Here is a 27895-nt window from a genome sequence, read left to right on the forward strand (position 1 = left end):
GAGCATTTCTGTTTTTCTGCAAGACGCATTTCACACCAGCACTTCAATAGATGAGATAAAAAAAACACATAGTGGAAGAGGGGAATGAGCTACAGTAGGTGGTGCGCTTCAGTGTGTCATGTTCCTCTACAGATCCTATTGAGGAAAGCAGGCGAGGCTGCTAGGCTCCCAGTGTGTGCGCGAGACAGGGCTGACAGTAATACAAGCAGTATCTGGCACCCCCTCCCTGGGATCACATCCTTAAGACGGTTTCTCTTACTAATCCCCTCCTAATATGACTAATATTATGACACTGCCATTAGCCACAGCACTCTGAGGGCACACATAGGGAGAAAACTATAGTCATGTACATGTGCATGCACACAAACAGTCGCGTTTGGGTAGATTTTGAGTCTGAATCTTCAACACTTTCATACAAATAAACAGCTGGTTTAATGCAGTGTATGACTGACACAGCATCTGTGGAGCTCTTTCATTAGCAAACATTTTAAATAGCCAGTGCTGGTGAGGTCATTTCAGGAGAAAACCATTTGGTGGACAGACAGCAAAGGCCTGTATATTTCTGCCAGCAGCAGCAGTTCATTACAGGAATGTGTTGTTAGCTGGATTTGAAAGCTCCCAAGGCTGAGGAGACAAAGATATTTGTCAGTACCTACAGGCAGCAAGGCCTGATCAACAAATGGCATGGGGGGAAAAGCACATTGACAACAGCACCAAAGATCACGTTATAAGAAGAGAAGAGGATTTTACTCATAATCATAATATTTTTTACGTTTTCGTGTGATTAAAGTTTTAAAAAAAAGGTTCACGTGTCCATCTTGTGGGTAGATAACACAACATTCTCTCAGTTTGAGCCAGGAGAAGAGTCGGGCTGTGTGGGAGAGACAGAGAGAGGCTCTGAATGCAGAACAAGAATTCTAATTTTAAAGCCATGAATTACCAAAAGACTGCTTTCAATTTGATTGAATCCAACTTTATTAGCATTCCGCCTGCCTTTATGAGATGAGGCTGAGCTGGCCTTGTGTCCTCTCCCAGGCTGCAGCTGTGGCAGAGAAGGGCACAAAGAGGAGCTTAATTTGTGATGCCGATGGCTTTAGGGCTTTCGGTCACAAGGAATTACATTGTCAATTATTTTTTGTCAATATGTTTTCTGCAAGTTTTTTGCTCTCCTCTCTCATATAAACTCTTTGGCCTTCACCTAGTAAGCTTGTCTGTATTATTCTGTGAAAAAAGACGAAATGAGGCAAAGTTCCATTTTTAGCCATGCTAGCGGCTCTATAGATGGCAACGTTGGTCTGTTGGTTCACCGCTTTGGTCCAGACTGGAATATCTCAACAGCTGTTCAATGTAAAGGCATGAAATATTGTACAGATGTTTCTGGTTCCCAGAGGATGAATCCTAATGACTTTGGCTATCCCCTGACTTTTCCTCTAGCGCCACCATGAGGCTGACATTTTTGATTCTGGATGAAATGTTTCAAAGGTGTTGGACAGTGTACCACGCAGTGTGGCACATACATTAAATGTTCCCCTCAGGATGAATTGGAATAACACGATCCCCTGACTTTTCATCCAGCACCATCATCTGGTAGTAAGAACTTCAATTTTTAAAATACACTACAAAACAAATGACATTCCTAATGACATTTAATGACAATAACATAATAAAATGTTAGACTGAACATGGTAAGGCGCCAACGTACATCCTCACAGAGCTGCTAGCTTGGCTGGAGAGTCTTCGTCTTGTTTTGTCAAGTGCTGTCAACAACAATCAGTCTTTTGATGTTCAAGATCCCTGATTTGATCCTGGTGCATTTTTTTTTGTAGTGAGCAAGAAAAAAATGTGCCTGGCTGTGATATGTATTTTACATAAGAGAGATTACAGCAGCGTATAAGCGAGGCAGTCAGAGCTGACAGGATGAGAGTTTAGTGTTTATTCGTTGAATCTCATCACCACGAACACGCCATGGGACGACGATACTTGTTATATACTTTAATCCTGTCAGAGTGTCATTAATCTTTCTTGAATTTTCTTAAGTGGAATGGTGGTAATGGAGGGGGTCTAAAGACATCAGGTAAGACTTCACCATCCATGTTGTACACTGTAGAAATTACTCTCACACTGAGCTGTGAGTACTCTTGGAAGTGGGAATACTGTGCACAGTCCTACCTCTGACTACACTAATGAGGTCCCTAAAGGCCCTGGGACCCCTTTTTGAGAAGCGCTGTCCTGTGTCACCCAGACTGCTGCTAATGCAGTAGGGGCTGTCCATGGTGCTGACCAGTGCAGCAGGATTCAATGAGGGAGCTGTCCGTGGTGCTGCAGGCATGATGCAGCGAGGAACAAACACTGGGAAACAAAGATGTTTTGAGTGGCCACTGTAACACCACTTGGTATGCATGACATGGATTCATCTGATCACAATCATTTCTCATGAGACTGTGCCACCCACATCATGACAGCGCTGCCCTCTGGCTGCCTGTCCGGGACAGAGGTAAGGGGGTGCTGTGCTGCTTTAAGGACAGATTTGTTCACAGTTGAGGCTTCCGAGCATGGAGAGATGGCGATCTTAAGAATCTCCTTGACATAGCCTGGTCCCGCTCACCCCCAAAGGTGCTGGGAAAAGAAGAGATAATGCACTGAGGCATGGTGAGGAGAAAATCTATCTGACGTGGAGTTGTTTGTTCATGGGGGGAAAGAGGAGAGGGGAGGGTAAGGGGTCATTGCAAAGGAAGAACAGCTGCTGGAAAACTAAAAGGAATGCTTGAAAGTGAGCACATGGAGGATGAACAAAAGATTGAGTTTTGTGAAGGAAGCATTGTGTACGTTCCCTTTAAGTTTCATGCTGTATAATTACCTGCAGCATGTACGAGATTTTAATATTTTTTAAGGGGAACTCAACTCTCCTCGTGCCATTCTAATCCAATTTCAACTTTAAAGCATCCTGTTTAAATATTAAACGACCCCTCTAAAACTTCCTCTCTCTCCGTGAATGTGTGCGTGTTTGCAAGTGCAAGTGAGTGCACATGCGCATATACTGTATGTGCACGCATATGTGAACATGCCTCATTAATAGATGATAACCATGACTGGACAGAGCTGAGCTAATGCACTTGTTGTCCATCCCTTGTCTCTCCACGTCCATCTCTCTCAAATCAACCACAACTGCTATGGACTTGGGAGAACTGCGAAGACTGAAACGGGAGTTGGGGATAGGGTTGATATGAGGATCCTGCATGTGTGCGTGCATGTGTGGGTTGTGTGTGCGTGTGTGCGTGCAGGGTAAGCCTAGGGGTAAGCTTTTAGAGGTCTGAGCAGAAGGGTGTGAGTGAGAAGGAGAGGACAGATTTGAGCAGTTATCTCTCCCAGCAGACCTCCTGTCCTGCCTGCCCACATATCCACAAACACACACACACACATGCATTTAGACAGACCCACACACATACACCATTCCCATCTGTAATCATGTTTAGCATGGCTCTCTCACACACATACACAGCCCAGACTGAATGGACTATCACATCCAGCTCGAACAGAATGCCTATGCGGAGTCTGGCTGCTCTGTATTTGTTGTGCAGCAGCAGCAAAATCTCTCCACTGTACCTCCCATTGCTCACCAAAAACAAGTCCTGAGCTGCAAGCAGACAGAACATTGCCCGGGATTGTGGGGTTGATGCTATTTTTACAGCTGGTGTGATATGCTGAAAGAAAGCTCAGCTCTCTTCCCCTCCCAGATCCTTTAATTAGAATGCTTGCAGTTCTTGCTGTCTCACCTGTCTCTTTGTTACCACAAATGAATACATGTTTGGGAGATACAGGTAAATGGATAAATGGCTAGATAAATTGAGTGAGAATGCAATTTGCACTTGCTTTGTTTCTTGCAAAGGCAGATTTGCAAAGAAAAGGTGCTTCCAGGGAGTTGGTGACTGAGTATGCATGGGTGTGTGTGCGTGTGTGTGTGTGTGTGTGTGTGTGTGCGCGTGCGCGTTGTAGCCGGAGTGGAAATCAATGCAGAGAATATAGTGGCAATTACTACAGCAGCCTGCAAGTGAACCTAGTGGAACAAACTAACTAATACATGAATAAATAAGCACAGTGAAATGGAGATGTGTGTGTGTGTGTGTGTGTGTGTGTGTGTGTGTGTGTGTGTGTGTGTGTGTGTGTGTGTGTGTGTGTGTAGGTGTGTGTGTGTAGGTGTGTGCGCGCGCGTGTAAACTGGTCTGTAGATCTTGGACGGTCCTTTGCTGTGCCAGCCAATTAACGAAGTGTGTAAACCGAGCTCATTAAAGAAACACAGCATTGGCCACACGCTTTCTCACACACACACACACACACACACACACACACACACACACACACACACACACACACACACACACACACACACACACACACACACACACACACACACACACACAGAGTCTCAGTATCATCTCAGACTCTCTCCCACTGCAAACATACCACGCACAGGAAGTGAAAACTTTCTTCTTTCTCACAGCACAGGTCAGGGTTGTGCGGTGGAGCAGTGGTCAGCACTGTCGCCTCACAGCAAGAAGGTTCTGGGTCGTTTTCTGGGGTCTTGCATGCTCTCCCCCCCTCTGTGTGGCTTTCCTATGGTGGTCTGGCTTCCTCCCACATTGCAAAGACATGCAGGTTAATTGGTGGCTTTAAATTGCTTGTCGGTGTGAATGTGTGTGTGAACGGTTGTTTGTCTCAGCCCTGTCTACTCTGCCTCTCGCCCAGTGTCAGCTGGGATTGGCTCCAGATCCTTGCTACCCTGCAAAGGATAAGCGGTTATAGATAATGGATGGATGGGCAACACAGGTCTACTACAAAATGTCTGGTATTGTGTGCTTGTTTGTGGTTTCTTTTTTGTGTGTATGCCCTTTTTGGGCCTGTGTGTCTGCGCCTGTGTGAGTCTGTTTGGACAAGCTGTAAAAGATTGATTTGGACTGTGTTGCTTTGAACCAGCAGCCAAATGCTGCCTCACTAACCCTCTGTGTTCAGAGAACAAAAGCTCTCCAAGGTCCCCACCTATTAACCATTCCCCTCTTTCTTTCCATGACTCGGTACCTCTTGGCTTCTTTTCTTGTCTTACACTCATCTGTTTCAATCCGGGTTCTCCATTTCTCTGACTCTGCCCTTCTGTTTTCAAGTAGAGGATGAGTGCAGCGTGAATATAAGCTCTTCATTTGCTTAACTGTGTTATAATGTTGAGTCATGGAGATGCTGTTTTGTTGGTATTATGAGCGAGCGCTCAGTGTCTGTGGCTTAACTTTCTCTGGTCAATGAGACTGTGAAAAATAAGTAGCCAGGAGAGTTAGGTGAAAATATTTTCTCTTACTGCACTTAATAACCATGATTCATGGAACTGCGCAGACTATTATTAGTCATCCAAAGGAGGGAAACAGAACAGAGTGAGAAAACGGAAGTGTGACTGGATCAGACGGTGCAGTTTGTGTTATTCCCTCAGGGTCTGGGTGCTGAAAAGACGTGCCTGTCTCTCCTGCTTATGCACCACACGTATCTCAATTCAATCTAGTTTAATTCAATTCAGTGTGATTTATTAGCATGAACGTCAATGAAGAGCGATTCCCAAGCTTTTAAATACAATTGTACTTATAGACAATATGTACAGTTGAGGGATGTTCCCAATGACTAATTTCCCTGACGATAAACAGAAGTTTAAATGTGGACAAGACAACTAGTCAAGAAAACACTCAAGCAGTCAAAAGGTTGAACATTATCTACAAAAAATCCCGTGGATATTTTAACAGCCATCTGAAACCTTTTTATTTAAGTAGCCCTTTTACTACAGCATGAAACCACCAAACATCAGAGCCACTATCTATGTGGACATTAAGCAAAATGCTCCTTTTAGCACTCTGGAGCTAGCTATGCTAAAGCTAATGTTCTGCGCTGCTACATCAGTGTCTTAAAAGTAAAACTAGCCCTCCAGCAATTTGTTTGTTGCATTTCCAGCAATTTGATCTATTAATTGTAAGAGTCAGTTTCCTCAGTTACTTGCCTCTTTTTGCTTCATGCATTTCATCCATCCATCCATTTTCTATGCCACTTATCCCTTTCGGGGTTGCGGGGGGCTGGAGCCTATCTCAGCTGTCAACGGGCAGGAGGCGGGGTACACCCCGGACCGGTCGCCAGCCGATCGCAGGGCAACATATATACACAAACAACCATTCACGCTCACACTCACACCTAGGGGCAATTTAGTGTCACCAATTAACCTAATGAGCATGTTTTTGCTCTGTGGGAGGAAGCCAGAGTACCCGGAGAGAACCCACGCATGCACGGGAAGAACATGCAAACTTCACACAGAAAGGCCTTGCATGGGGATCGAACCTGCAACCTTCTTGCTTCTTGCACTACCTGCTGCGCCACCGTGCAGCCTGCATACACTTCATATTATTGTAAATCAAATACCTTTGGAGAATTGTATGTTGGTCAGAATTAACATATTTTAGGAGATCAGTTTCAGCTGTCGTAACATGCACTACTTGCATTGATGTTTGTTTTTAAAGTGTCTTACTGTAACATAATATTTGATTAAACTGATAAACTAGCCATTAGTTGCAGCCCTTGCTAAACTACTTTCACCCACTTTGTGCACACGTGTGTGTCCGCGTGTGTCGACAGTGGATGATGTGAGTTTAATTTGATTCCTCTTTGTTCCCACAGAAAGCCGACAGATGTAGTCTATTTGATGAATTCGTGTTATCTGTTTGTGTGAGTGCATGCAGCCTTGCTTCCTGTGTTCTGGTTGACTAGCAGAAATGTAAAGGGTTTACATACAGAGATATAGATACACAGGAACTAACTCTAAGTTAATACAGAAGACAGATGCATCCTTTAGCTACGCCTGCAAAGAGATGTGTGTGTGTGCCAGGGAATGGGGGCATACAGTGAGTCTCTGTGCATATCTTTATTTTACGTGTGTGTGTGTGTGTGTGTGTGTGTGTGTGTGTGTGTGTGTGTGTGTGTGTGTGTGTGTGTGTGTGTGTATGTACAAAGGCTGATAATGTGCTGAGCAAAGGATTTGGAGGATAGGGAAATGAAGCTGCTGTGTCCAAATTTTGTCACAGATTCTGGTTGGTTATGCAATCCAGTGCAGCAAGATATACGTTTGATACAAAATATGATCCTCTGTATTATTCCACAAAACTAAGAAAAGCACTTCTTTTCTTTTCATCAGCCTCCTTTTGGAGCTAAGCCAGAAATGGGTGACCTCATTCCACATTCAGAGACCTAAAACAATTCTGCAGCAAACATTTACAACAAAGAAGTGGACAGCCAAGCCAAAATGCTAAGTCCTCATCCAACAGATGGGAGATTTAACTACAAGCCACATGCTATATTGCTGAAGGGAAATCTAAGAATTGTGTCATTTTGAAAAGCCTGACTGCAAACTGGTAATCAAAGACCCAAGAGCAAATCCTCTCCTGAGGCAAACATTCATGTATTCACATACACTTATGCAGCAGTATAGCCTGCGGGCCACCCATGGCTCCAACTGTACGCAGCATACCGAGGGCTGATCAGGGGAATACAGTAGATGATTTGTTCAAACAGTTTTCTCAATGAGATGTGATAAGAGTTCAAAAATAGGCCTCATGGTGTACCTGCACTTATGTGCTCCATCCATCCATCCATCCATCCATCCATCCATCCATCCATCCATCCATCCATCCATCCATCCATCCATCCATTTCCAGCTGAGTTCCTGTTGAATCCTCTGTAACATGACAGTAGGAGTTGCCAGATTGGAGGTCTGCAGGGCTTGGTCTGAAGCCAGTAGAGCCAGGTGGTGGGAATCTGTTGGAGATTAAACTGCTTGGTGACCAGTTACCCAGCTCACCCTGGCCCTGACAGACGTGGCACCCCTGGTTGATTGACCCGTGTAGCAGGTGTCATGGGTACGGGTGGCAGGTCAAAGCCTGCCCTCATCTCGCTTCTCCTGGCCGGGGAGAGCTGTGGATGTAGGAGCTTGTTTGGTGATGCTGCTCGATGATTAACGCTTGCCATAATCCCATGCCACGTCAAAGCAACTTTCCCAGACTAAAGCCTTATTCCAATCCTATTTCTAGACAGGAAGATATTGGACAATTCAGTATAATCCTGGATTATATTCGGTCACATGTTTTTGACACTGAATGCAAATGTGCAACACAATATCCATGAATGGCAGCTATAGCATGGTAATGGTACGGCTGAATGAATAGCAGACATTTTGGGAAATGCACTCATTCGTTACATCAGGGGATCAAAGCCACTCTCTTGTTTATGTGGTAAATATGTAGGTACCACCAGCAGGCAGGTATTTCAGATTAGCACTAAGACTGAAAACAGGAAACAGCTAGCCTGGCTCTGTCTGAGGGTAACAAAATCCACCTCCAGTGCCTATAAACCGAAGTGGAAAAATGACAAGTGTGAGGGGGGGCTCATAGTGATGACAACAACACTTCCAGAGGATTTAAAGGACAGATGCAGGAGTGACACTTATCTTCTTCTTTTCTGCTTTTCTAAAAAATGCTGAACTGTTCCTTTAATGTGGCATTGGAGGCGATTTCACCACTAAATAATAGGCGCATTTGTTCATTGCTGTAAATTACTAAACAACAGATGTTTCTTGATGTGAAAGAGCTTCAGTGTCACAAGGTCACTTTTTCTCTTTCTAACTTGTAATTTATCTTTCAACCAATGTGTTTTTGTTTCAGCAGCTTACCTACTTCTTATGGAAGGTCGCTTGTAGCTTCACATGCTTGTAGTGACAGTTTCGAATGTCGCTTCTCCACCACTGGATGGAAATCGCATGTTTTTCACTGCGGAATTGTCCACTATGAATGTAGCCTACTTCATTGGGATACTGGGTTGCTTATTTTCACAATGATGCTGTGTCAATAATGCAGTTACATAATGTGTTGTGTTTTAAAAGGGGCCTATGGTAAATCAACCTACTCAGTCCATTAATGACCTTATTCTGTGTTTATGAATAAAAATTCAAACCACAGATAGAAAGAAAATAGAACAGTGAATATGCTGATGCTCAGTGGGAGTAATGCCATTTAAAGCTTTTGCTAATATCGTCTTACAGGCGCAAAGCTCTATTGAGAAAAATTGGAATCTGAATGTGTGATCTTGAAAAGAAAGAGCGAGGAACCTACTTTTCTTTGTAGCTAATAGGTTTTTATTCAAGGACTCTCCATTTGTCCCACTGCTCTCTCTCTCTCTCTGTTGCTGTTGCTCTGGTGTGCACCATCAAATCTATGCAAGCCACTGGGGAGCTGTAGACCTTTACCTGCTCTGGTCTGGCTGTGTTAAAGGTCAGATATGAGAGGATCCCATACACTGGTCTCAGATGTCAACACTGCCTGCCTCCCACAGCTTGGATTAAGAGGCAAGGAGGCGATGGCTGCCAGGAAATCACTTGTCCTCCAGCCTGTCAGTAACAGTCTGCATCTCTGTCAGGGGTGGAGTGTGTGTGTGTGTGTGTGTGTGTGTGTGTATGTGTGTGTGTGTGTGCGTGTGTGTGTGTGTGTGTGTGTGTGAGGAAGAGAGAGAGCAGGTATCTGCATGAGTGTTTGTAATAGCAATACCCCACTGATCCTCCTCTCCCTGCTGTGTGTGTTTCTGCACATCTCTGATTGCCAGATGTGTTTATAGAGTGAGTGAGTGTGTGTGTGTGTGTGTGTGTGTGTGTGTGTGTGTGTGTGTGTGTGTGTGTGTGTGTGTGTGTGTGTGTGTGTATTTATGTTTGTGTAGGCGTGTGTGACGACCAGGTGTATGTCTGAGTCTCTTGCACGCAGTGAGAGATTTCTGTGTTGACAGGGCTGATGCTGTTTATTTTGGCAATATGCTGTCAGGGGCGGTGGGACACTGGCTGTGTGTGTGTGTGTGTGTGTGTGTGTGTGTGTGTGTGTGTGTGTGTGTGTGTGTGTGTGCAGAAGGGGTTGTGTTGCTGGTGGGATGGCATGTGTGTCAGACTGTACATCTGAATTGCTGCCACACCCAGAAGACAGTCTGTAATCAAGCATAATCAGGTGGTGTGAATGGGTGTGCATGCATGCACTGTATGTGTGCTATTCTATAAGTTCAATGGAACTTATGAAGTTTAATTATGGACCCACCCATCCACACACACACACACACACACACACACACACACACACACACACACACACACACACACACACACACACACACACACACCCTCCAAACTTCCTCCAAACATTTCATTTTTTTTGCTGACTAACAGGCTGCTCTTGTAATTCTTATCTCCGCGATCACTTAATTGTTTGTCCGCTGGTGTTTTTGATGTAGGCTTGTCTGTGAAATAGCACCCCACAGCCAACTGCATCTGCTAGACTGTAAAACCAGTGATGGGGCAAATGCAACGCTATCATTTACTGCCACCACAGGGAATTCCTTTAGGTGCCTGTTGTCTAACTCGAGGCTTTCGGCACAAACACAACACATATGGTGTTACAAAAAAAAAAAAAAAAAAGATTTCTCTTTTGAGCATTTTTCTCTCTTTAACAGACCTTCCCTTAAAACAAGTGGATTATTATTAATCGTAAGATAATTATGCAAGAGTGACAAAAAATGTGCACTGGTACTGCTTCTCAGTGAATACAAACCAATCTGGCTGCAATGTAGCAGCTTGAAAAATCTGAATATCTAACGATAAAGCTAGTTAGAGTTATTTAATTTGGTTGGACTTTTTTTGACTTTATCATTTTGCATGCGGTCTAGCAACATCTCATGGCTTTTCAAGCAGGCTTTAGCTGCTGTTTAGCCCACACTGTGCAGGAAATAGCCACAGTCGCACACCAACGTTGACAAAAGCTCTCACCTCCTCCTGCCTACTTGGCTTTCACATATGACCAAACAAACTGCCAGTGATTGAAGTGAGTAAAGTATCAAAACCTTTAACAGTGTTACAAGCTCACTCAAGTGCTGGTAGAGGTTTATTTATACACTGAAAAAAATAATACAAAAGTGCAATGAAGACTATGGTCACAGTAAGTAAAGTTAAACACTCACACGCATGACCAGCTTCATGTAGCTAGCAACTTGGAAGGATAATGAAGAATAAACAATATTAATTATTGTTATTAATATTATATAATAATAATACTTGGATTACTTTTGCAACATGGCATCCTTTTTGAGAATGACCACAATGACCTAAAAGTGTCTAATATATTGATACACACGACACCTTTTTGTGCAACTTTTCACAGTCAGTCAAACTTCTGCACAGTGCTAGCATCCTGCAGGCTGAACAGTGGGTGGCTAAAGGTAAACTTCATGTATCTCAGACTCCCCATGTCAGCGATTCACTGAAGATGAGGCTTTAGACTGCCAAGCTGGCACCACTTTTCACTTTGTGTTTTGTGTTAACTGACATCAGTGATGACGATCCATTCTCTCCCTTTCTCTCTATTTCTGTAACACACATCTGCATGCACCAGATAATTTTCAAAGGTTTTCAACCTGGCTTGAACAACGCCTCCGAGTAAAACAGCTTATATGATTGACTAAAAATGAACTGTTTGAAGTCTGCCTCAAAATGTAGGGCTGTTTGACACCGAGGCTCACAGCTGTAAGTCTTTGATGAGGCACAACTGTGAGCTGCAACAAAAGCTGAGAAATAACTAGTTGCTTCAATTACCACACGTATCACACAAGACAATGTTAAACTGGAGTAATGTTAAGTGTACCACGCAGTCTTCAAATGGATTACGGTGCTATCTATAGGCAAGGGACTCAGTGCTTTAAACATTCTGAAAATCAATCCATGCAAATTTGATTAAAAGGATGCGAAAACAAATATTTGAATAAGAGGGGTTGTGTATGTCAAGCGTGAAGATGAATAACATGAACACATTGCGGATCGGGGGATTAACGCATTTCAAATAGCCTGTGATGTTTGGGAATTATAGATTTATTTGTTCATCCAATTTGCAGATGACAACACAGTAACTTACAAGAGGTGTCACACTGTCTTGTGCTAATATATTCACAGACTGAAGACTGCCTTGGATCACAGGTATGTGTGTGTGCGTGTGTGTGCGTGTGTGTGTGTGTGTGAGACAAGAGAGAGAGAGAGAGAGAGAGAGAGAGAGAGAGAGAGAGAGAGAGAGAGAGAGAGAGAGAGAGAGAGAGAGCAAAGTCTATTTCATTACATTGAGTTGGCTTGTTTTTGGGAAAGATGCTCTGTATTATTTGCATGTGTGTGTATGTGGGTGTGTCTGTGTTTGGATTCACAACTTGCCAGTCTGCTTATGTCTGAGTGACACATGTCAACCGTCTAAACCCGGGAGAGGAGAAGCTGTCATGAGAATACAGCAGGAAGGGGAGGAGGGACAGAGGGATGAAGTGAAGGTAGAGAGAAAGAAACATATAGGGAGAGAAATCCCAAGGGAGAAAGCAGCCTGTTCATTAGCAGCACAGGAACGTGTGTGTACTGTATGTGTGAGCGCGCACGCTACCGTGCGCGTGCCAGTCTGTGCTTGCGTGTGTGCGGAGCAGCAGGATGCTAACTGGGACACATTTCCCAGAATGAAGCAAAGGCAGATTTTGAACAAGATTCTTTTTATCTCAGTATTTTTCTTGTCACTTTCTTACCTCTGCATGAACCGCTCTGTGCATATCAGCATGCAGATCTACCTCACTGCTACTGAAGTGCTGCGTTGCTTTAATGTGAGTGCTTATGTATTTTGAGTTACTATACTACATTGCTGGTTTGTCACTCAGACTACTTATCAAGCGAATCAATCTCAGGGAATTCACTGTGAGGTGAGAGGGGACAACCTGGCAGCCATTTGCCCCCCGCCCACCTCAGCACCAATCCTCAAAATGTCGACCTCTTTACATTTCCCACTGAATATCACATGTCCTCTTCATCCTGGTACTTTGTATTTGCTGAAGGATTTTTTTTTTTAAAAAACTTTGTTTTCAATTTTTTTAAGCCAGCAATTGTTTTATCCGTCCCCAGGCAGAATGCCTCTGCTGGTTCTGGGCAGGACTTCCAAAGGAAAAACTCTTATGTATTCATAAGACAGACATACTCACCTTAGATTGTTCCAAATTGCATTCATGTTCGTCGCTGTACGTGTTTCGGCGACAGGCTATAAATTGAAGATTGAATTAGACTCAAGGAAGGGATTCAAGAACAGAGAAACATAGGGTTGTGTGTGTGTGTGTGTGTGTGTGTGTGTGTGTGTGTGTGTGTGTGTGTGTGTGTGTGTGTGTGTGTGTGTGTGTGTGTGTGTGTGTCCCTGATAGTGCGCGGGAGGGATGTGTTCCATTTGAGGAGACCAGGTTTCTGTGATCACAACTCTGATAAGAATTGTGGGAAACCACACTCACAACAAGCCGTCCTGGAATACCAACTAGACACACACACGCACTGTCTCTCTATTTGTCTGTCTTTCTTTCTGACACACACACACATACAGATGGATACACACAGAGATACACAGTCAAAGGCACAAACACATGCACACACACACACAATTACACACACGTGGCTAGAATGTATATCCATGTTTCCTCTTCCTCTAGATGTAGCTCTGAATGTGATTAGGTGCCTCACCTTGGCAATGTAAATGTTTACTTGCTGTGCATATAATGCATCCATGGGAACAGTGGATTGTGGTACACTGTGTGTGTGTGTGTGTGTGTGTGTGTGTGTGTGTGTGTGTGTGTGTGTGTGTGTTTGTCTTGCAGGCACCATGGGTGCATCAGGCCAAGCAGTATAAATGATTTACTCAACCTACAGTGACAGGGCAGGAAAATGTCTGCCCGGATAGAACAGGATGTAGAAAATCAAATCACTCTCAGACGCAGAATCAGTCCAACTCTTTCTCTTCCAACTCATTTCTGCTTCTAATGCACACATATTGAGAGAGAGTAGGGTTTAAAGTGGCTTTTGATATTATTCTAATAACGTATAAAGGAAACGTGAAAACAATGTGAAAGGGGTCGCTTGTAGTGATGAACCTCAGCTTCATAGCAAGTTTCAGCCCCTCGCTTTGCTGTCCATCCCACAAGCTTACTGTTTTGGTTCACTCACAGCATTATGCTCGAACACAGCGGGCAGCTCAGCACCAAACAGCAGACAGACACAGCTACTGACAAGCTGGTGAACATAGTGGAGTATTTAGCAGCTGAGGAGCCTGATATTTCCCTCAGGAGTTGGTAAAGACTAAAAACAATGTTAAAAGAGACATTGAAATTAAAAACACCAGTTGGCGATAAACAAGACTGAATGTTAATGTTGCTCTGTGTTTACTGGATGTGTCGGTAACTGCCAACAAGTTCACCATATCAACTTGAAAGGTACAGTATGTAAAATAAACATTCAATCAAGCCTCACATTAGTCTGTGACTTAAGCTCTGAGCTATGTAAATACATTCTGATTTGAATAATGCTTGAGAGTGGATTGGACCAGTTTCAAGAGCTTCCTGTTCGACTGTTTTCTCTCTTTTTCCTCTCCCTGAGTGAGACAGAAACAGAAAGAGACATAATTTCACCCACCAGGAAAACGAAACTCTCCGTTTGTCCGTCTGTCTGCCTCTGATTCCTGCCAGGCCAGCTGCTGATCTGCCTGCCCCAGTGGCCTCAGTTCTTCATTATCATGTCCAGTGGAGGGTTGTGTGTAGAAGTCAATAGCTCACCCTGACATCCTGGCAATAACGTGTGATGGGAGTTTTATTGTGTGTGAGTGTGTGTGTGTGTGTGTGTGTGTGTGTGTGTGTGTGTGTGTGTGTGTGTGTGTGTGTGTGTGTGTGTGTGTGTGTGTGTGTGTGTGTGTGTGTGTGTGTGTGTGTGTGAGTGCCAAAGCTCCACGTCTGCCAGACTAACTGGCAGAGTAAAGAGGGTCCTGTTGAGTGAGATGTTCAATGACAGGATGTAATATGTTGAAATGCTTACATACTAACCTGCCTGTTCTTATATGAGCCTGTGCAGAAACGTTAGAATTGGCATGAAGACAAAACAGAATGCTCCACACATACACATGTACAGTTATAAATATTCTAATTGAACATGCTGGTTTCATTTTTTGTCACTGCAGACCATGATGAATGATACGTGAGACAGTGGTTTTGCATACCTTTGTGTGTGTGTGCATGTGTGTAAGTGGAGCCCATCTGTTGTTGTGTATGCTGATATTGCAACTGCATCTGTGGGGAGCTGACTAGCACATTAGGAAAGCGCACACACGCAAACACACACGCACAGACACACGCTCAACCTGCACGCACTGGACAGCTAACAGTTCATTTGACACTGTAATTACAGCCAGTGATCACAGATCTATTCATCAGCCCTCTTCCTCAGGGCGTCGACTGACCTCCAACAATATCACCATGAAGTGGAGGGATGGAGGGAGGGAGGAGAAGATGAGGGATGACGGCTGGAGGGAGAAGAGAGGCATGGGTGGAGGGAAAGGGGAGAAGAAAAGGGATAGGTGAAAAAATAATGGGCTGCAAGCAAATACGGGAGAATGTGGACTGGGAGTGATATAGAGATTGGCAGCGTACATGTTTATGAGCCTGGAGGTGTGTTTGCTGGATTGATTCATTCATGAGTCTGTCCGTGTGTGTGTGTGTGTCCACGCGGTTCACCTTCCACCACAGTGTCTTGTGTTGACCTTAGCTGCTGCTTCACTGTTGCATCATTAGGATGAGTTATACACCATTATTGCTCTGCTGCTATCTGAGGCTGCTGGTTGGCAAACACACACACACCCACACAGTCACACACCAAATCATGGCAACCTGTATGAAAACAGCATGCATAAGTTATGTGCACCAGGCTGTGAGGTGAAATAGGAAAGCAACAAGGAGTGATCTGGGGAGAAGAGACAAAGAGAAGAGAAGGGCTAAAGTTTGTGTAATGCATGAGCCCCTCTGCTTTATTGTCTTTGCTGCTTTTCGTTATCAAGAAATGCGGTGAACATCCCAGGAAGACTTCATTATAATCCATCAGTAGACCTAAATAGATGCATCTGCGCATCCATGCACACACAAACATCCACACTAACAAGCATCTAACACCTTGAATTGCTGATATCATCACTAAGTTATGAAGCTACACAGCGACAACTATGTTACGAGCTGCGACAGCGTGGCTGGAACTGTTTTCACCTTGTGAGTCTGTGCGTGCACGCCATCACAGCAAAACGTGGTTTGTTTCAGTTCACGCTGCAACCGTCCTTTTTAGTGGCATGATTCATTGATTCATTGATTCACTGATTCTACGCAGGAATCAGCAATAGCCCACTGCTTCTTATTAATCAACATTTACCGAACGTGCACAAGCTGAAATGTAAACATATGAGGCTGCATTCATTTTAAAAACGTCGCTGTCATTTCCATAAAAGACACTTCCTCGGCACTACGTTTTTTGGGGGACTGTTAGCAAAACTATTTTTGAGCAATGGCGCGTGTGGCTTCGTCTCTGTGTGTGTCAGCCTCAGCCTGATACACATGGGTCTACTGGGACCACCCAAGCAGATGCTTCATTTACAAAATTATGCATTTAGGGCAGAGAAATAGGTCTGAACCGGGAGAGTTTAGGAGAGGCTACAGAATGAGACCAGAGAGGACTGAGGCCATCAGTGAGTCGTCCCGTTGTGATCTCTTCATTGTTCTTTGGAAACTTCTGCCCTGTGTGTTAATATGTCAGAGAAGCAGAGACAAGGAAAGGAAAGGAAAAGAAAGGATGGGAAAGATGCGTCAATGCCCTTTTACCATCTCTCAGGCTCTTTCTCCATCTTTAAGTATTCATTAAACTGAGGCAGAAGTTTCTATGGGCAGCTTGGACACTAATCATTACTGTCTGCCTCTCACATACGCACATCACTGATCATCATCTCTTCCTCTCCCCCTGCCCACAGTCTCTCTGAAAGAAAAAAAAAGAAAAACAGAGATAGTGGATTGTTGACTCCCCTAATATATTTTTACTCTGCTCCACTGCTTTTTCTCTCAACCATTTTTTTTTTCTACATAAACTATAACCAGCCCCGTTGGCAACCCTCCACTGACACACACGGATGAACCCAGTTCTGGATGAAGATTTTCACACTCACATTGATCGTTCTTGAGGTTCCCCAACTGGCAGCAGCTTCTCTTTAAAAAAAAAATCTCCTTTAAACAAATTATTGCCACAGTGCTTGCAAGTGTGTGTGCTTTCTTGGATGGCAGGTGTATTCTCCGGTGTGTAACTTGAGAGGTTTCCTCTAAGCAGACCACGTGTTAATATATGTGTTTAACCTTCAAAGCATTTTCATCTCATCGCTTCTTGTTGGAGTCATACTTCTGTGAAATATGAATAGATTCCATGGTAACATCTGACTTCAGCTGGACATCACTCAGCGAACACTATCAAAACATACTCATCACTAAGGAAAATGAGAAAAAAACAAAAGCATTGAGCTCAAACATTTCAGATTGTGCATTTCCTGCATTATGTTGCCCACTCACTAGCTTGCTACATTGTTAGCCTCGCTGGCTTTTAGAAACTGATGGCCACATTTGTGCTGCTGTGGCCTCAAAGTTGTGTTCTCATGACTCAACCACTCAAAGGACAAGTATGTTGTGTTAACGCCATCACATGCCATAACCACGGGCTCACGAGTTCTATTTGAAGGCAGCAGATGCCACAATCTGCCTCTTTATAAATTAGAGCCACGAGGAACGACTATTGTAATTATTGATTAATCTGCGGATTATTATCACAAAGTACTGAAAAATACTAATCACAGAGGTGGAAATCATGTTCACTCAGTTCCCACTTTGTAGTTAGCTCAATTTTTACCTAAGATTAGTGGTCTCTGCACTTTTCAGAGGCACTTCAGTACATATGATCGTAAGTGAACGCATCATCGTGACGTCCTGCACTGATTCTGAGTGTCTGCAGTTCAGTGGTATGTTCAGTCTGTTGCTGGTTCAAGCTGTCACCTTAACTTCAATACAAAACTAGCCTATCTACACTATGCACTGCAATTATGGTTAATAGTGTAACAACCTATTTTCTATGACTGAGTTATTACATGATAATTTCTGTGGCTTTAGTGGTCTTTTAATACATTTTTAATGAGCACGTAATGTACAGTACTGTGTATCACATTACATTACGCAGTCTTAGTCAAGCTACTGATTCATCAAAGCATTCATGTCAGTGATGAAGACATTAATACGTGGTGGAAGCAGGAGAGAGAGAGAGAGAGAGAGAGAGAGAGAGAGAGAGAGAGAGAGAGAGAGAGAGAAGGGGGGGAGAAATGGAAGGGGAAAAGAAACACAATCTAAATATACCAGCTGAGGGCGGTGGAGAGGAGAAAAAGTGCTGGTCCTCTGAAAACCACAGTGTGATGAAAAATTAAATTGGGTGGCACACTAGAGAGGAGAGGACAGACGGAGTAAGAGGGGAAAGGGAGAGAGAGAAAGTGCTTTTACTGCCGGTCACTTTCACCTGTCTGTCTGCGAGATGGACGGATGAAATCAGACTCCTATTAAAGTGTGCTGGAAAAGTAGAACGTGCCGTCTTCCTGCACTAGCTGCACCGTTTCCAGCCTCCAGCCCTTCACAGTCCAGGTAGTTATCCCAAAACATCTGAGGCTCAGGCGCTCCTTATTGTTTTACACCCTTTGATGAGACTCTTACTGAACTGCCTCTGTTCCTAATGTTGCTTGTTCAGCAACACTGTCAGCTCTTTGGAATAAAACTGAGTGTTTTACTTTTATCTGTTTTTCTTTCAATACATTTGTCGACCAAGGCTTATAGTGTTAGTGTGTACGGCTTATGGCTTTCCACTTTTCTCACTTATATAATCCCAACCAAGACGCCACAAGAGTAAAAAAAAACCTGGATTGAAATTGAATTAAAGAAGCCATTGCTTCCCCCGGGATTGTTTTTTCGGCCGTGCTCTGCCATGCCTGACGCTGCCCCCTCTCAGGGACCGCACAGTGGAAGCCATTTGCATTTTACTTTAATATATTTCCTAAATTCCAAAGCTTCAAGAGATCCCCACTTTGCATTTGTTTATTTAGTTCAAAGTGGTTTTTTTTTCTGTCATTGCCCAAGAACCTTGTAGAAAATTGAAGTGTAGTCAAAATGTGATAGATAAATATGAAAGTCTTGTGCTGTGTATTCTTTGGAGAGAGGGACTTTGATGTTATTTTTGCAGTGTTAAGCCAGCTTATGGCTATGGTGTAGCCCGTGCCTGTAGGTGAAGGCTGGCAATTCCCTTTTTCTTTTATTGTCTGATGCTGTTGGACTTGTGGGTGATAGAAAGGCTCAGACAACATAACTGCATTTACCACCTGGATCTGCACTGTCAGCAAACACACTCCGCAGCGGTGTGTTGTCTGTGTGTGTGTGTCTGTGTGTGTGCGTGCGTGCGTGCATGTCTTTGTTTGTGTTTGACCTGGGGATGTTTTAGGGGTGGCTGTGCCGTTGTGTGGACGATGGATTTGTAGTGACATCAGGATCGTACCTCGCGGTGCAGTGAGTTCTCCAGGTTAGCACAGCGAGCAGCGGACAGCGACAGAGCAAAAGAGGAGGGAGAGAGGAAGAGTGAGAGAGGGAGATAGATGGAGTGTGACACCTTTGGCTCGAATCAAGCTTTCGGGATGTGTTGAGGACACACATGTAGCAGCAGCTGGCAAAAGCTGATTTGAAAGATGGGAATGTCAAGCCTGTGATGTGCATTCTGCTCAAGCCATAGAATGCAGTTAAATAATGATGGAGTGATAAGAGTTGGAGGAATGGAGGAGGAAAGGGCCAAAAGCTTCCCACTCCTCATTTTCTCTCTGTTCTTTCCATTTTCCCCCTGTATTTCTCTGCAACACACACACGCACACACCGTTGAGTTTCCACAATGCCTGTTAAATTGGAGGCTTAATTTGAACCTGCAGGCTTTCTCCACAGGTCACATGCAGTGAATTTCTCCACAAAGGCCAAACTTTTATTAATGAAACATACACGAAACACACACTCATGGACACACACACATGCTCCTGGCAGGATCAGGGAAGCCTAATCAAGCTGAAATCTCCCGAAGTTGCAATTAGGTTTGGAGAGTCACAGTCCAAAGTCCAGCTACAAAAAAACCCTTCAATTAAGTCACAAGAATACACAGACTTCCTCTGACAAATCATCACACTATTGCCTTCCATCCGTTCCACTTTCATCTTCTGCTGTGTGATTAATTAGCCACAACTCATTTATTGTGCCACTGTAGAAATTAAGTACACCTGCAACCTTACATGGCTCACATTCTTTCGAGTATTCAAATTATCCAAGGCTTTGGCCTTAGAAACATAGGTTATGTATGTGCTCTGTGTGTGTGCTAAGTGTTTGTCTGAGCTGAATAAGGTGTCGTCACCTGCGACCTTGCAAAGAATAAGTGGGTGAGCAGAGACGAGTTAGGTGCAGTTAAGACACTGGTGCATCAGCATATTAACAAGACTAAGAATCTACGGTTAATTTTTCAAATTGCTCCACTACTGAGCGAGAGCGCTGCAGCAGGCAGCCGCAAAACGGGCAAAACCACTATAGGTGCTTGTTTTTTGCCAGAGACATGCTCAGATTGGTATTCTATTCTATTATGGAAAGAATTTCTACAAAAACAGACCTTTTTGTTCAGCCAGAAACAGCTGCTATCTCCTCGGCAAAGCCACCAAACTCCATTTACAGAAATAGTCAATTTATCAACAGAGCGCACAATTCAAAGTCAACAGAAACAAAATGAAACTTTCCACCGTTTCAACGTTCACCAACTCTGGGTTAGTCAAAACAAACCTTTAATTGGCCGAGTTAGATGAGCAAAACGGAAAGAAGCAGTGGGGGAAAATAATGTGAAAAGTCAAAGATCACTCATTCATTCAGACCTACTGAATGTGTTCAGTACTTACAATACGCTTTCTCTCTCTCCCTCTCTTTTGCTCTGTCGCCGTCTGCTGCTTGCTGTGCTAACCTGGAGTATGCTTTAAGAAAGTTGCAGGCCTACATATTTTCCAAATATATTTCAAGCTGTTGTAAATGTTTAAAAAAATGTGCTCATTTTCCCTTTATTATCAGGAAATAAGAAATTGTTGGACGGGCATTCCCAGGCGTTCAAATATACTGTGCCAGTTTGTGCTGGCGTGTTGGAGCACAGGCGTGTAGACTACTCTGTGACTGTGTAGCCTATGGATGCGGCACGTTGTGTGGATTGTTTACGCCTAACTAAGATCTGAACACAATGCAGATTACCTACAGATCCAATCTGATCACATTCCAGTCACGACTCATTTACACCTCGCATTACAGTGTTTTTCCTTTTCCAGACAATGTGTCTGGATACAGATAACATTTTAATAACAGGTGTAAATGGGATTTCTTCCCTCTCCTTCATCCTTGTGCCATTCACTTTTGCTCTTTAGCTCGCTTCTATGCACTCGTCTCCTTACCTTTCATCTTTGCTTTCTATCATCTCTGTCCTTTCGGCTCCTCTTTGCTGCCCCTTGACAATATCAGACAATATCTTCCATTCTCTTTTGATACCGCGACTTTGAACAGCACAGCAAGCTACTGTGAGTATCCTGACGACCTTAGGCATGGTACCTCTCCACAGGAGACTGCGATTGTCATCTCTCTGTTAAATTCCCAGGATGAATGAATGAGATCCCTATCTATTGTTCCCAATCCATAGTCATACGAGGGCTAGTTAACTTCTCGTGAGGGAGGAGACACATACACCTCATGCACAAAGACAGAGACACATACACAAACAAGCTTATAGGGAATCACAGATTTCACTGCTAATTGGTGCAGAAGTCTTTTCTCATATTTAATCACAAAATTACAACATGACACAATACAGCACTGGGAACATTTTAGGGTGCTTGCACATCTGCAGCTCAGTACATTTGGTCTGGATCAGAGCAAAAAGTCTTGGTCCAGTTCATGTTCAAGTAACTCATTGTTTGGACAGTTTTGGCAACTAATGACAAAAGTACATAATCTAATGGAGGGATATTACTGTAAGATCTCTACAGCACATATTTTTTGTAGACTTGAGGTGCCACAGTAGGTACAGCAGGTGACACAAGATCAACACACTGCTGTTCACACTGATTCTGACTGACTGATGGATCAGGGAAAATCCTGTCATTCACAAGCTGACACGGATATCTGTTACAATTGCCAGCTGTTTAAATATACAGTATACTGTATATCGCTTATACAGGTCTTTTAAGATTGGTTACAGATCACAATCAGCTGATGGACTGAACAGCAGTTTAGTTTTTGGCATCATGTCCAAATAACACTTTCCAAACACTCTGTGCTGGCGTTGCTGCCTCAGACCATAAACACACCTCAGGTTTGCTTTCAAAGCATCAGTCTGGATGTTTGGTCCACACCAGAGATCAATGAACAGCTTTCACACCAGCCCAAACAAACCACACTAAACTGGCAAATGCAACAGAGTTTGATTGAACTGAACCAAACTGGGAAAGCGTGCAAGTACCCCAAACAAGGTGCATACTGTCGTGGCGCAGACACAGATTAAAACTATTCTCAATATTTAAAACTGCCAGTTAGGTTTTCAGGATAAGGATGAAAGTAGCACCGCTATGGTATATCTTCTGATAGCAAAATTGTTTCATGTTAATTGCCGCAGTAACTGATGTAGAGAGTACAGGCATCCAATTTTCCAAATGGCGGATGTCTCAGGGAATGAAAACTCCTTGAATATTAATGTATTTCCACTACATTTTTCTCCTCCACCGTTGGGAGATCAACCAGAGCTCATATGCCCGTGAGATGTCTGTCCGGCTTTAGCTAAGATGCATACAAACACACACGCCCACGTGCACACGCACACAAACACAGACTGGAGATATAGAGGGGAAGCTGATCAGCAGCGTGGAGCGGCGAGGGCATTCCAATGGGACTAATTAAAGGGATGGAACAGACTGCAAAACTCATCTGAGACCTCCACTCCTTCTCCAACTCTATCTCTTTCTCCTCTCGCTCTTCCTTTCTATTTTGCTCCTCTGTGTTTGGTTAATGAAAGCTACATCATCCAGGGTTAGAGGATCCAATGCTGCTTTCTTCCCGCTATTCATACTGGCAGATATGATCTGGGGAGTTTAGGAATTTCTATCAGACATCTGCAGTACCTGAAGGGGCTGCTGGAAACATTTTCTCAACACACATGCACGGGATCAATATGCAGATGTAAAGAAGTGTAAACACAATTGTTTCGATCACTTAGCACACAATCAGAAAATTCACGAATCCCTTGACTTAAACCATGCTATGTACAAAAGCAGCTGCTGTTTGTGGGCATGTATGAGTGAGTTTGTCCGTGTGTGTGTGCACATGAGTCATGATCGGCTGCTGAGTTTAGAGCAGTTTAGAGGCTATTGATCAGAGCCCTGTGTTCCTGAGCAGTCAGACACACGCACACACACATGCACACACACTTCCCCCTCCCCCTTTCTCTCGCTCTCTCTCTCTTTTCGTGCTTCGTTCTGAATCCATTTCTATATTACACACCCACTCATTCTGCGGCAGACAGACCAAACAACCAGCCAAAATGAAGTGGCACTGCATCATCACAAACACTGCTGTGTGTCTAAATGAGCTGGAGAGGAAGCGGGCAGCATCTCTGCTGTTGTTTCCTAATTATTTACTACAAGCAGAACATAGGTGTGGACAGGAGGAAGGGAGTAAGTGGAGGAGGGAGGGAGGTAGTCTAAAGGAGACACGAAGAGATGAATGGGAGAAAAGACGAAAAGCGACAATAAATCGTATATGTGTATGATTGTGTGTGTGTGCGCACGTGTGTGTGCGTGGGTGTGTGCACACGTGTGCATGAAGCCCTCTAACCAGAGAAAGCCTTGGCTCAGCCTGTCTGGCTTTGCAGCTTCTCCCAGCTCTAGAAATGCCTGGCTGCATAGCCAGATGACTCACACACCCAGCTCAGAACTCAAGCCAGGGCTTAACACACACAGACACACACACACACACACACACACACACACACACACACACACACACACACACACACACACACACACACACACACACACACACACACACACACACCTCCTCATGGCAAAGAGTTCACAAACATGCCCCCGAATATGCGTGCACAAATAAACACATCAGCACAGACATAACCAACCAGGTGTGTGTGAGTACTGTATAATCTCATCTGCACTGAGTTAATCTGCACAGACTCTCACACAAACCTGGAAAGTTTGGTTTGTTTTACATACATCATCACACATCCACTCAAAAAGTATTTCACTGGATTCTTTTATTTTTTCTGTACTACACGTTTACTGGTTTACTAGAAAAGTAAATCAACTTCCATGAAAAGTATCGAAAGAGTGGCTTAACACTAAATCCACTGTTTGAGTTTGTAAATTATAGATGTAGATATACAGATATGATATGACTATGTGACTATGGTCCCAGGCTCTGATGATAGTTCTTTCCCTTTGTCCAGAGAGAAAGCAGCTGCACTTCAGACCAAAAAGACGAACCAAAGGACAATGCAACACCATGTTCACTCCAATCTGAGTAAAGGCTCCCCTGCCGAGAAATACAAGAAAGAAAGACCAAAACCAACTCTTGTCGGTGTGGAGAGTTTAAAGTTGCAAAGACATCCAAAGTGTGCAAACGAGAGCAGTAGTACTGAGTTGGGTTTAAGTGTTTTTATATCAATGTGGTGGGTTCAAGGCAAAATGGGTTGAAGTTTCTCGTCACGTTGTGTCTTAAGTCTTAGACGTGCTTTTGTTTTGCTTGCCTCCTGCAGTTATTTGCTCACACACTGACACACGTATACAGGCCTACTTACAAAACACAGTTTCCCTGGTGGAGAAAGAGAGTTTGTTTGTCTGTTGTGGAAGTTTCCTTGCTGCTCAGTGCTCAGAATATGGAGTACTTTAATCATATGCATCCCTGATCACCACTTCAATGTAAACACCTGTTAGCATTTGGGCAGACAGGGACACAGACAGACAGACAGACAGACAGACAGACAGACAGACAGACAGACAGACAGACAGACACACACACACACACACACACACACACAGATTTTGTGTTTTGCAGTGTTTATTCATTGTTGTGTGCATCCTGCTCAGAGTAATATCATAAAAAATAAATACCATTATTAAAAATATATTGCTGATAAACAAAACACAGTTCTTCTATTCAACAATTTTTATTTGTTACTTTTGTTTTTATTAGAGAGTTTCCATTATTGCTTTTTCAGAAGTTTTATCGCCTTGCCTGTGAGTTGTGACATTTGTCCGACCTGAGTAGGCTGTAAAAGCTCTGAACTGCTTTAGTTTGGATTACTAGGCTCTTCACTCAGCAGCAACAGATGCCATCTATTTGCAACCGTCCACATTTACAAACACATACACAAGACTGAATCAGCGTTGTATTAACAGAAGTTGGCTCATCACTGTTTTTTACATAGTTTTCCTGTTGGCTGCCAAGATAAGAATAAAGCAGAGGGAGACTTTCCAAATCTACAAGTTTGATAGTCTCCAAACTTCTGTCTTTCATCCCTTTGTTTCTCTCTCCTCATCTCTCCCCCTCTTCTATGTCACTCACCCTCTCCCTTTCTGTTTGAGTGTTTTTGCGGTCAACAATAATTTTCCCTGTGTAAATATTGTTTTCTTTGGCAAGACAAAGAGCTCCTGTAGGTTGTCAGCGGAAGTCGGTTGTGTCTATGTGCTTTACATTTATCTTGGAAAGTTTGTTTTAACAGGACTAAGGGTCAACGGCCATGCTAGCAGCTCTGTGAGGCTGCTGGCTGAATGCTAACACGCTCACAATGATCATGCTAACATGCTGATGTGAAGCATATATAATCTTTACCATGTCGATCATATAGGTTTGGCATGAACTGATGGGAATTTCATTAGTTTTGCAGGTATTATGCCTTAAAAAAAGGAGCAATCTGCTGCTAGAATGGCTAAAGAGGCAGTAAGGGGGGATATATTTGCTTTTACAACAGCTGAAAGAAGAGTATACAGTATATTCTATTCATTTTGTTTGTGTGCATTTCCTAATGGTGTATATGTGCTTTTGTCTCTTTATGGCAGAATGCGGGAACGGGGTCCTTGCATTTGTGGAGTAGGTCTGTGGAGTCTGCTGCTGTCCCTCTGTCTGGCCTCCCTCACACATGCACACAGGAGTCACACAGGTGGGTAACTGTATATGTGTGTGTGTGTGTGTGTGTGTGTGTGTGTGTGTGTGTGTGTGTGTGTGTGTGGATGTTCATATCCCTGTCACATGGTCAGTGTCTGTGTAAGAAATTTACCGGATTGGATCTATCACGGATTACCACTGCAGGCAACCTCTGCAGCCAATTTCTTTTCACATGTTGTAAAGTTGGAGTGAATAGGCCGCGTGCTACCCGAGGGAATGCAGAGGTCGGATTCACAATGAAATACAAGACCACAGAGGCTGGATGCCAAGAAGAACACACAAAAAGTTCTTTAATAAAAGGAAAGGGAACACAAGTAATCCAACAAGAAAGGTCTGCTCAGTTCAGGGGCTTTCACGTCTTTGCAGTCCCATCAGTGGGGCGACTCTCAAAAATGCCTGTAGGTTACAGCACAGACGGCGAGCAGTGAGCCTTATGGATTAGAAATCCCTGGATGCGTGATACTCCTCCCATGTGGGCCAAGTGGCTGAGTCACCAGCATGATTGAGCCCTGAGGCCTCTTACTACTTTCCAGTTCATTTCTCATGTGCAGGTTAGGTATCTTCGCCTCTGTGGTTCACAATGATCAGCAGTGTGTGACATGGAAAAATTACCTTCCTCTAGGAAAAAAAAAGCTTTAATAGAGAGCACATTGCACCTACTACTACTGCACCTCTATACGAGTGAGAACTTTATTATTCCTGAGGGCACGCTGTTCACTTACAGACACTCTTGGGGTGGAAATATGAATATGAACACATCTGCGTATCTGTAAACTTTCAGGGTTTAGATTTTGTTAAATGGCGTCAGAAAGGTAAAACTCAGTGATCATTTTACTGACTGAAATAGTTTCATCCAATATTATCCAGTACAACAAACTTAGAAAAAATGCTTGCTTCATGAAACTTAACACTCAGCATCTACTTTATTAGTTGTACTAGTTCAGTTGGTGTTAGTGTATGTATTCAGAGGTGTTTACAATACTCCACTTAATGTATGTAAGTAGGGAGGACACTTAATATAACATAGTCCAGTACAACAACACCTTTAACTATGAGCTCAACAACAAACAATAAAAACTCAACATTATAAGCTTTGTGAAGATAGATGTCACAGCAGGGCTGTTTTACAGGTGTACCTAATAAAGTGGCTTTCCATTAGTTTATGGTACTTGGCCATGAGTGAAATTATTAGATAGATTAGAGAGATGGAAAGTTAAGGGGTCGTAAAGGTGATTACAGGTCATCCTCTGGTCTGCACAGATTTTCATGGCAATCCATCAAATAGATATTTCAGACTGACAGTCACAAAAAGTTCTTGAATGTATGAGATTGGCTTCCCAGAGGCAGGGGGTGGCTCTGGAGAGCGTCCTGTCACCCTACAGTCTGCTACATGGTCCTGGATGGTGGGAACAGGAGGTTGGTGTTTGAGGAATGGAGTCTTGAAGGATTGGAGGATTGAATCTATTGTGGGACAGGGTGCCAGCAGAGGTGTGATTATGTTATACTAAAATAATTAATAATAATGACTACATGGACCCCAAAAGGCACCTGCGGTCCTTCAAGTCTGCACTTCAGTGGCGTCAATAAAGATGCAGATCTTTGGTGCTCCAGGGGTTGCAAGGCGTCACACCAAGTTTGAAAGGCT

General features: G+C 43.5%; 1 protein-coding gene across 1 annotated transcript in view; it reads left to right on the forward strand.

The window, feature by feature from the left end:
• Positions 1-27895, forward strand: part of LOC139335393 (chemokine-like protein TAFA-2) — a 72810-nt gene that overhangs the window by 9247 nt on the left and 35668 nt on the right. Inside the window, exon 2 of the mRNA XM_070968984.1 lies at positions 26145-26245. Within this exon, the coding sequence (XP_070825085.1) occupies positions 26146-26245 (100 nt within the window). The 5' untranslated portion in view covers position 26145. The remainder of the gene's footprint in view (positions 1-26144; positions 26246-27895) is intronic.

Source organism: Chaetodon trifascialis, chromosome 8 (genome assembly GCF_039877785.1).
Source record: "Chaetodon trifascialis isolate fChaTrf1 chromosome 8, fChaTrf1.hap1, whole genome shotgun sequence".
In the NCBI taxonomy this organism is placed as follows: Eukaryota; Metazoa; Chordata; class Actinopteri; order Chaetodontiformes; family Chaetodontidae; genus Chaetodon; species Chaetodon trifascialis.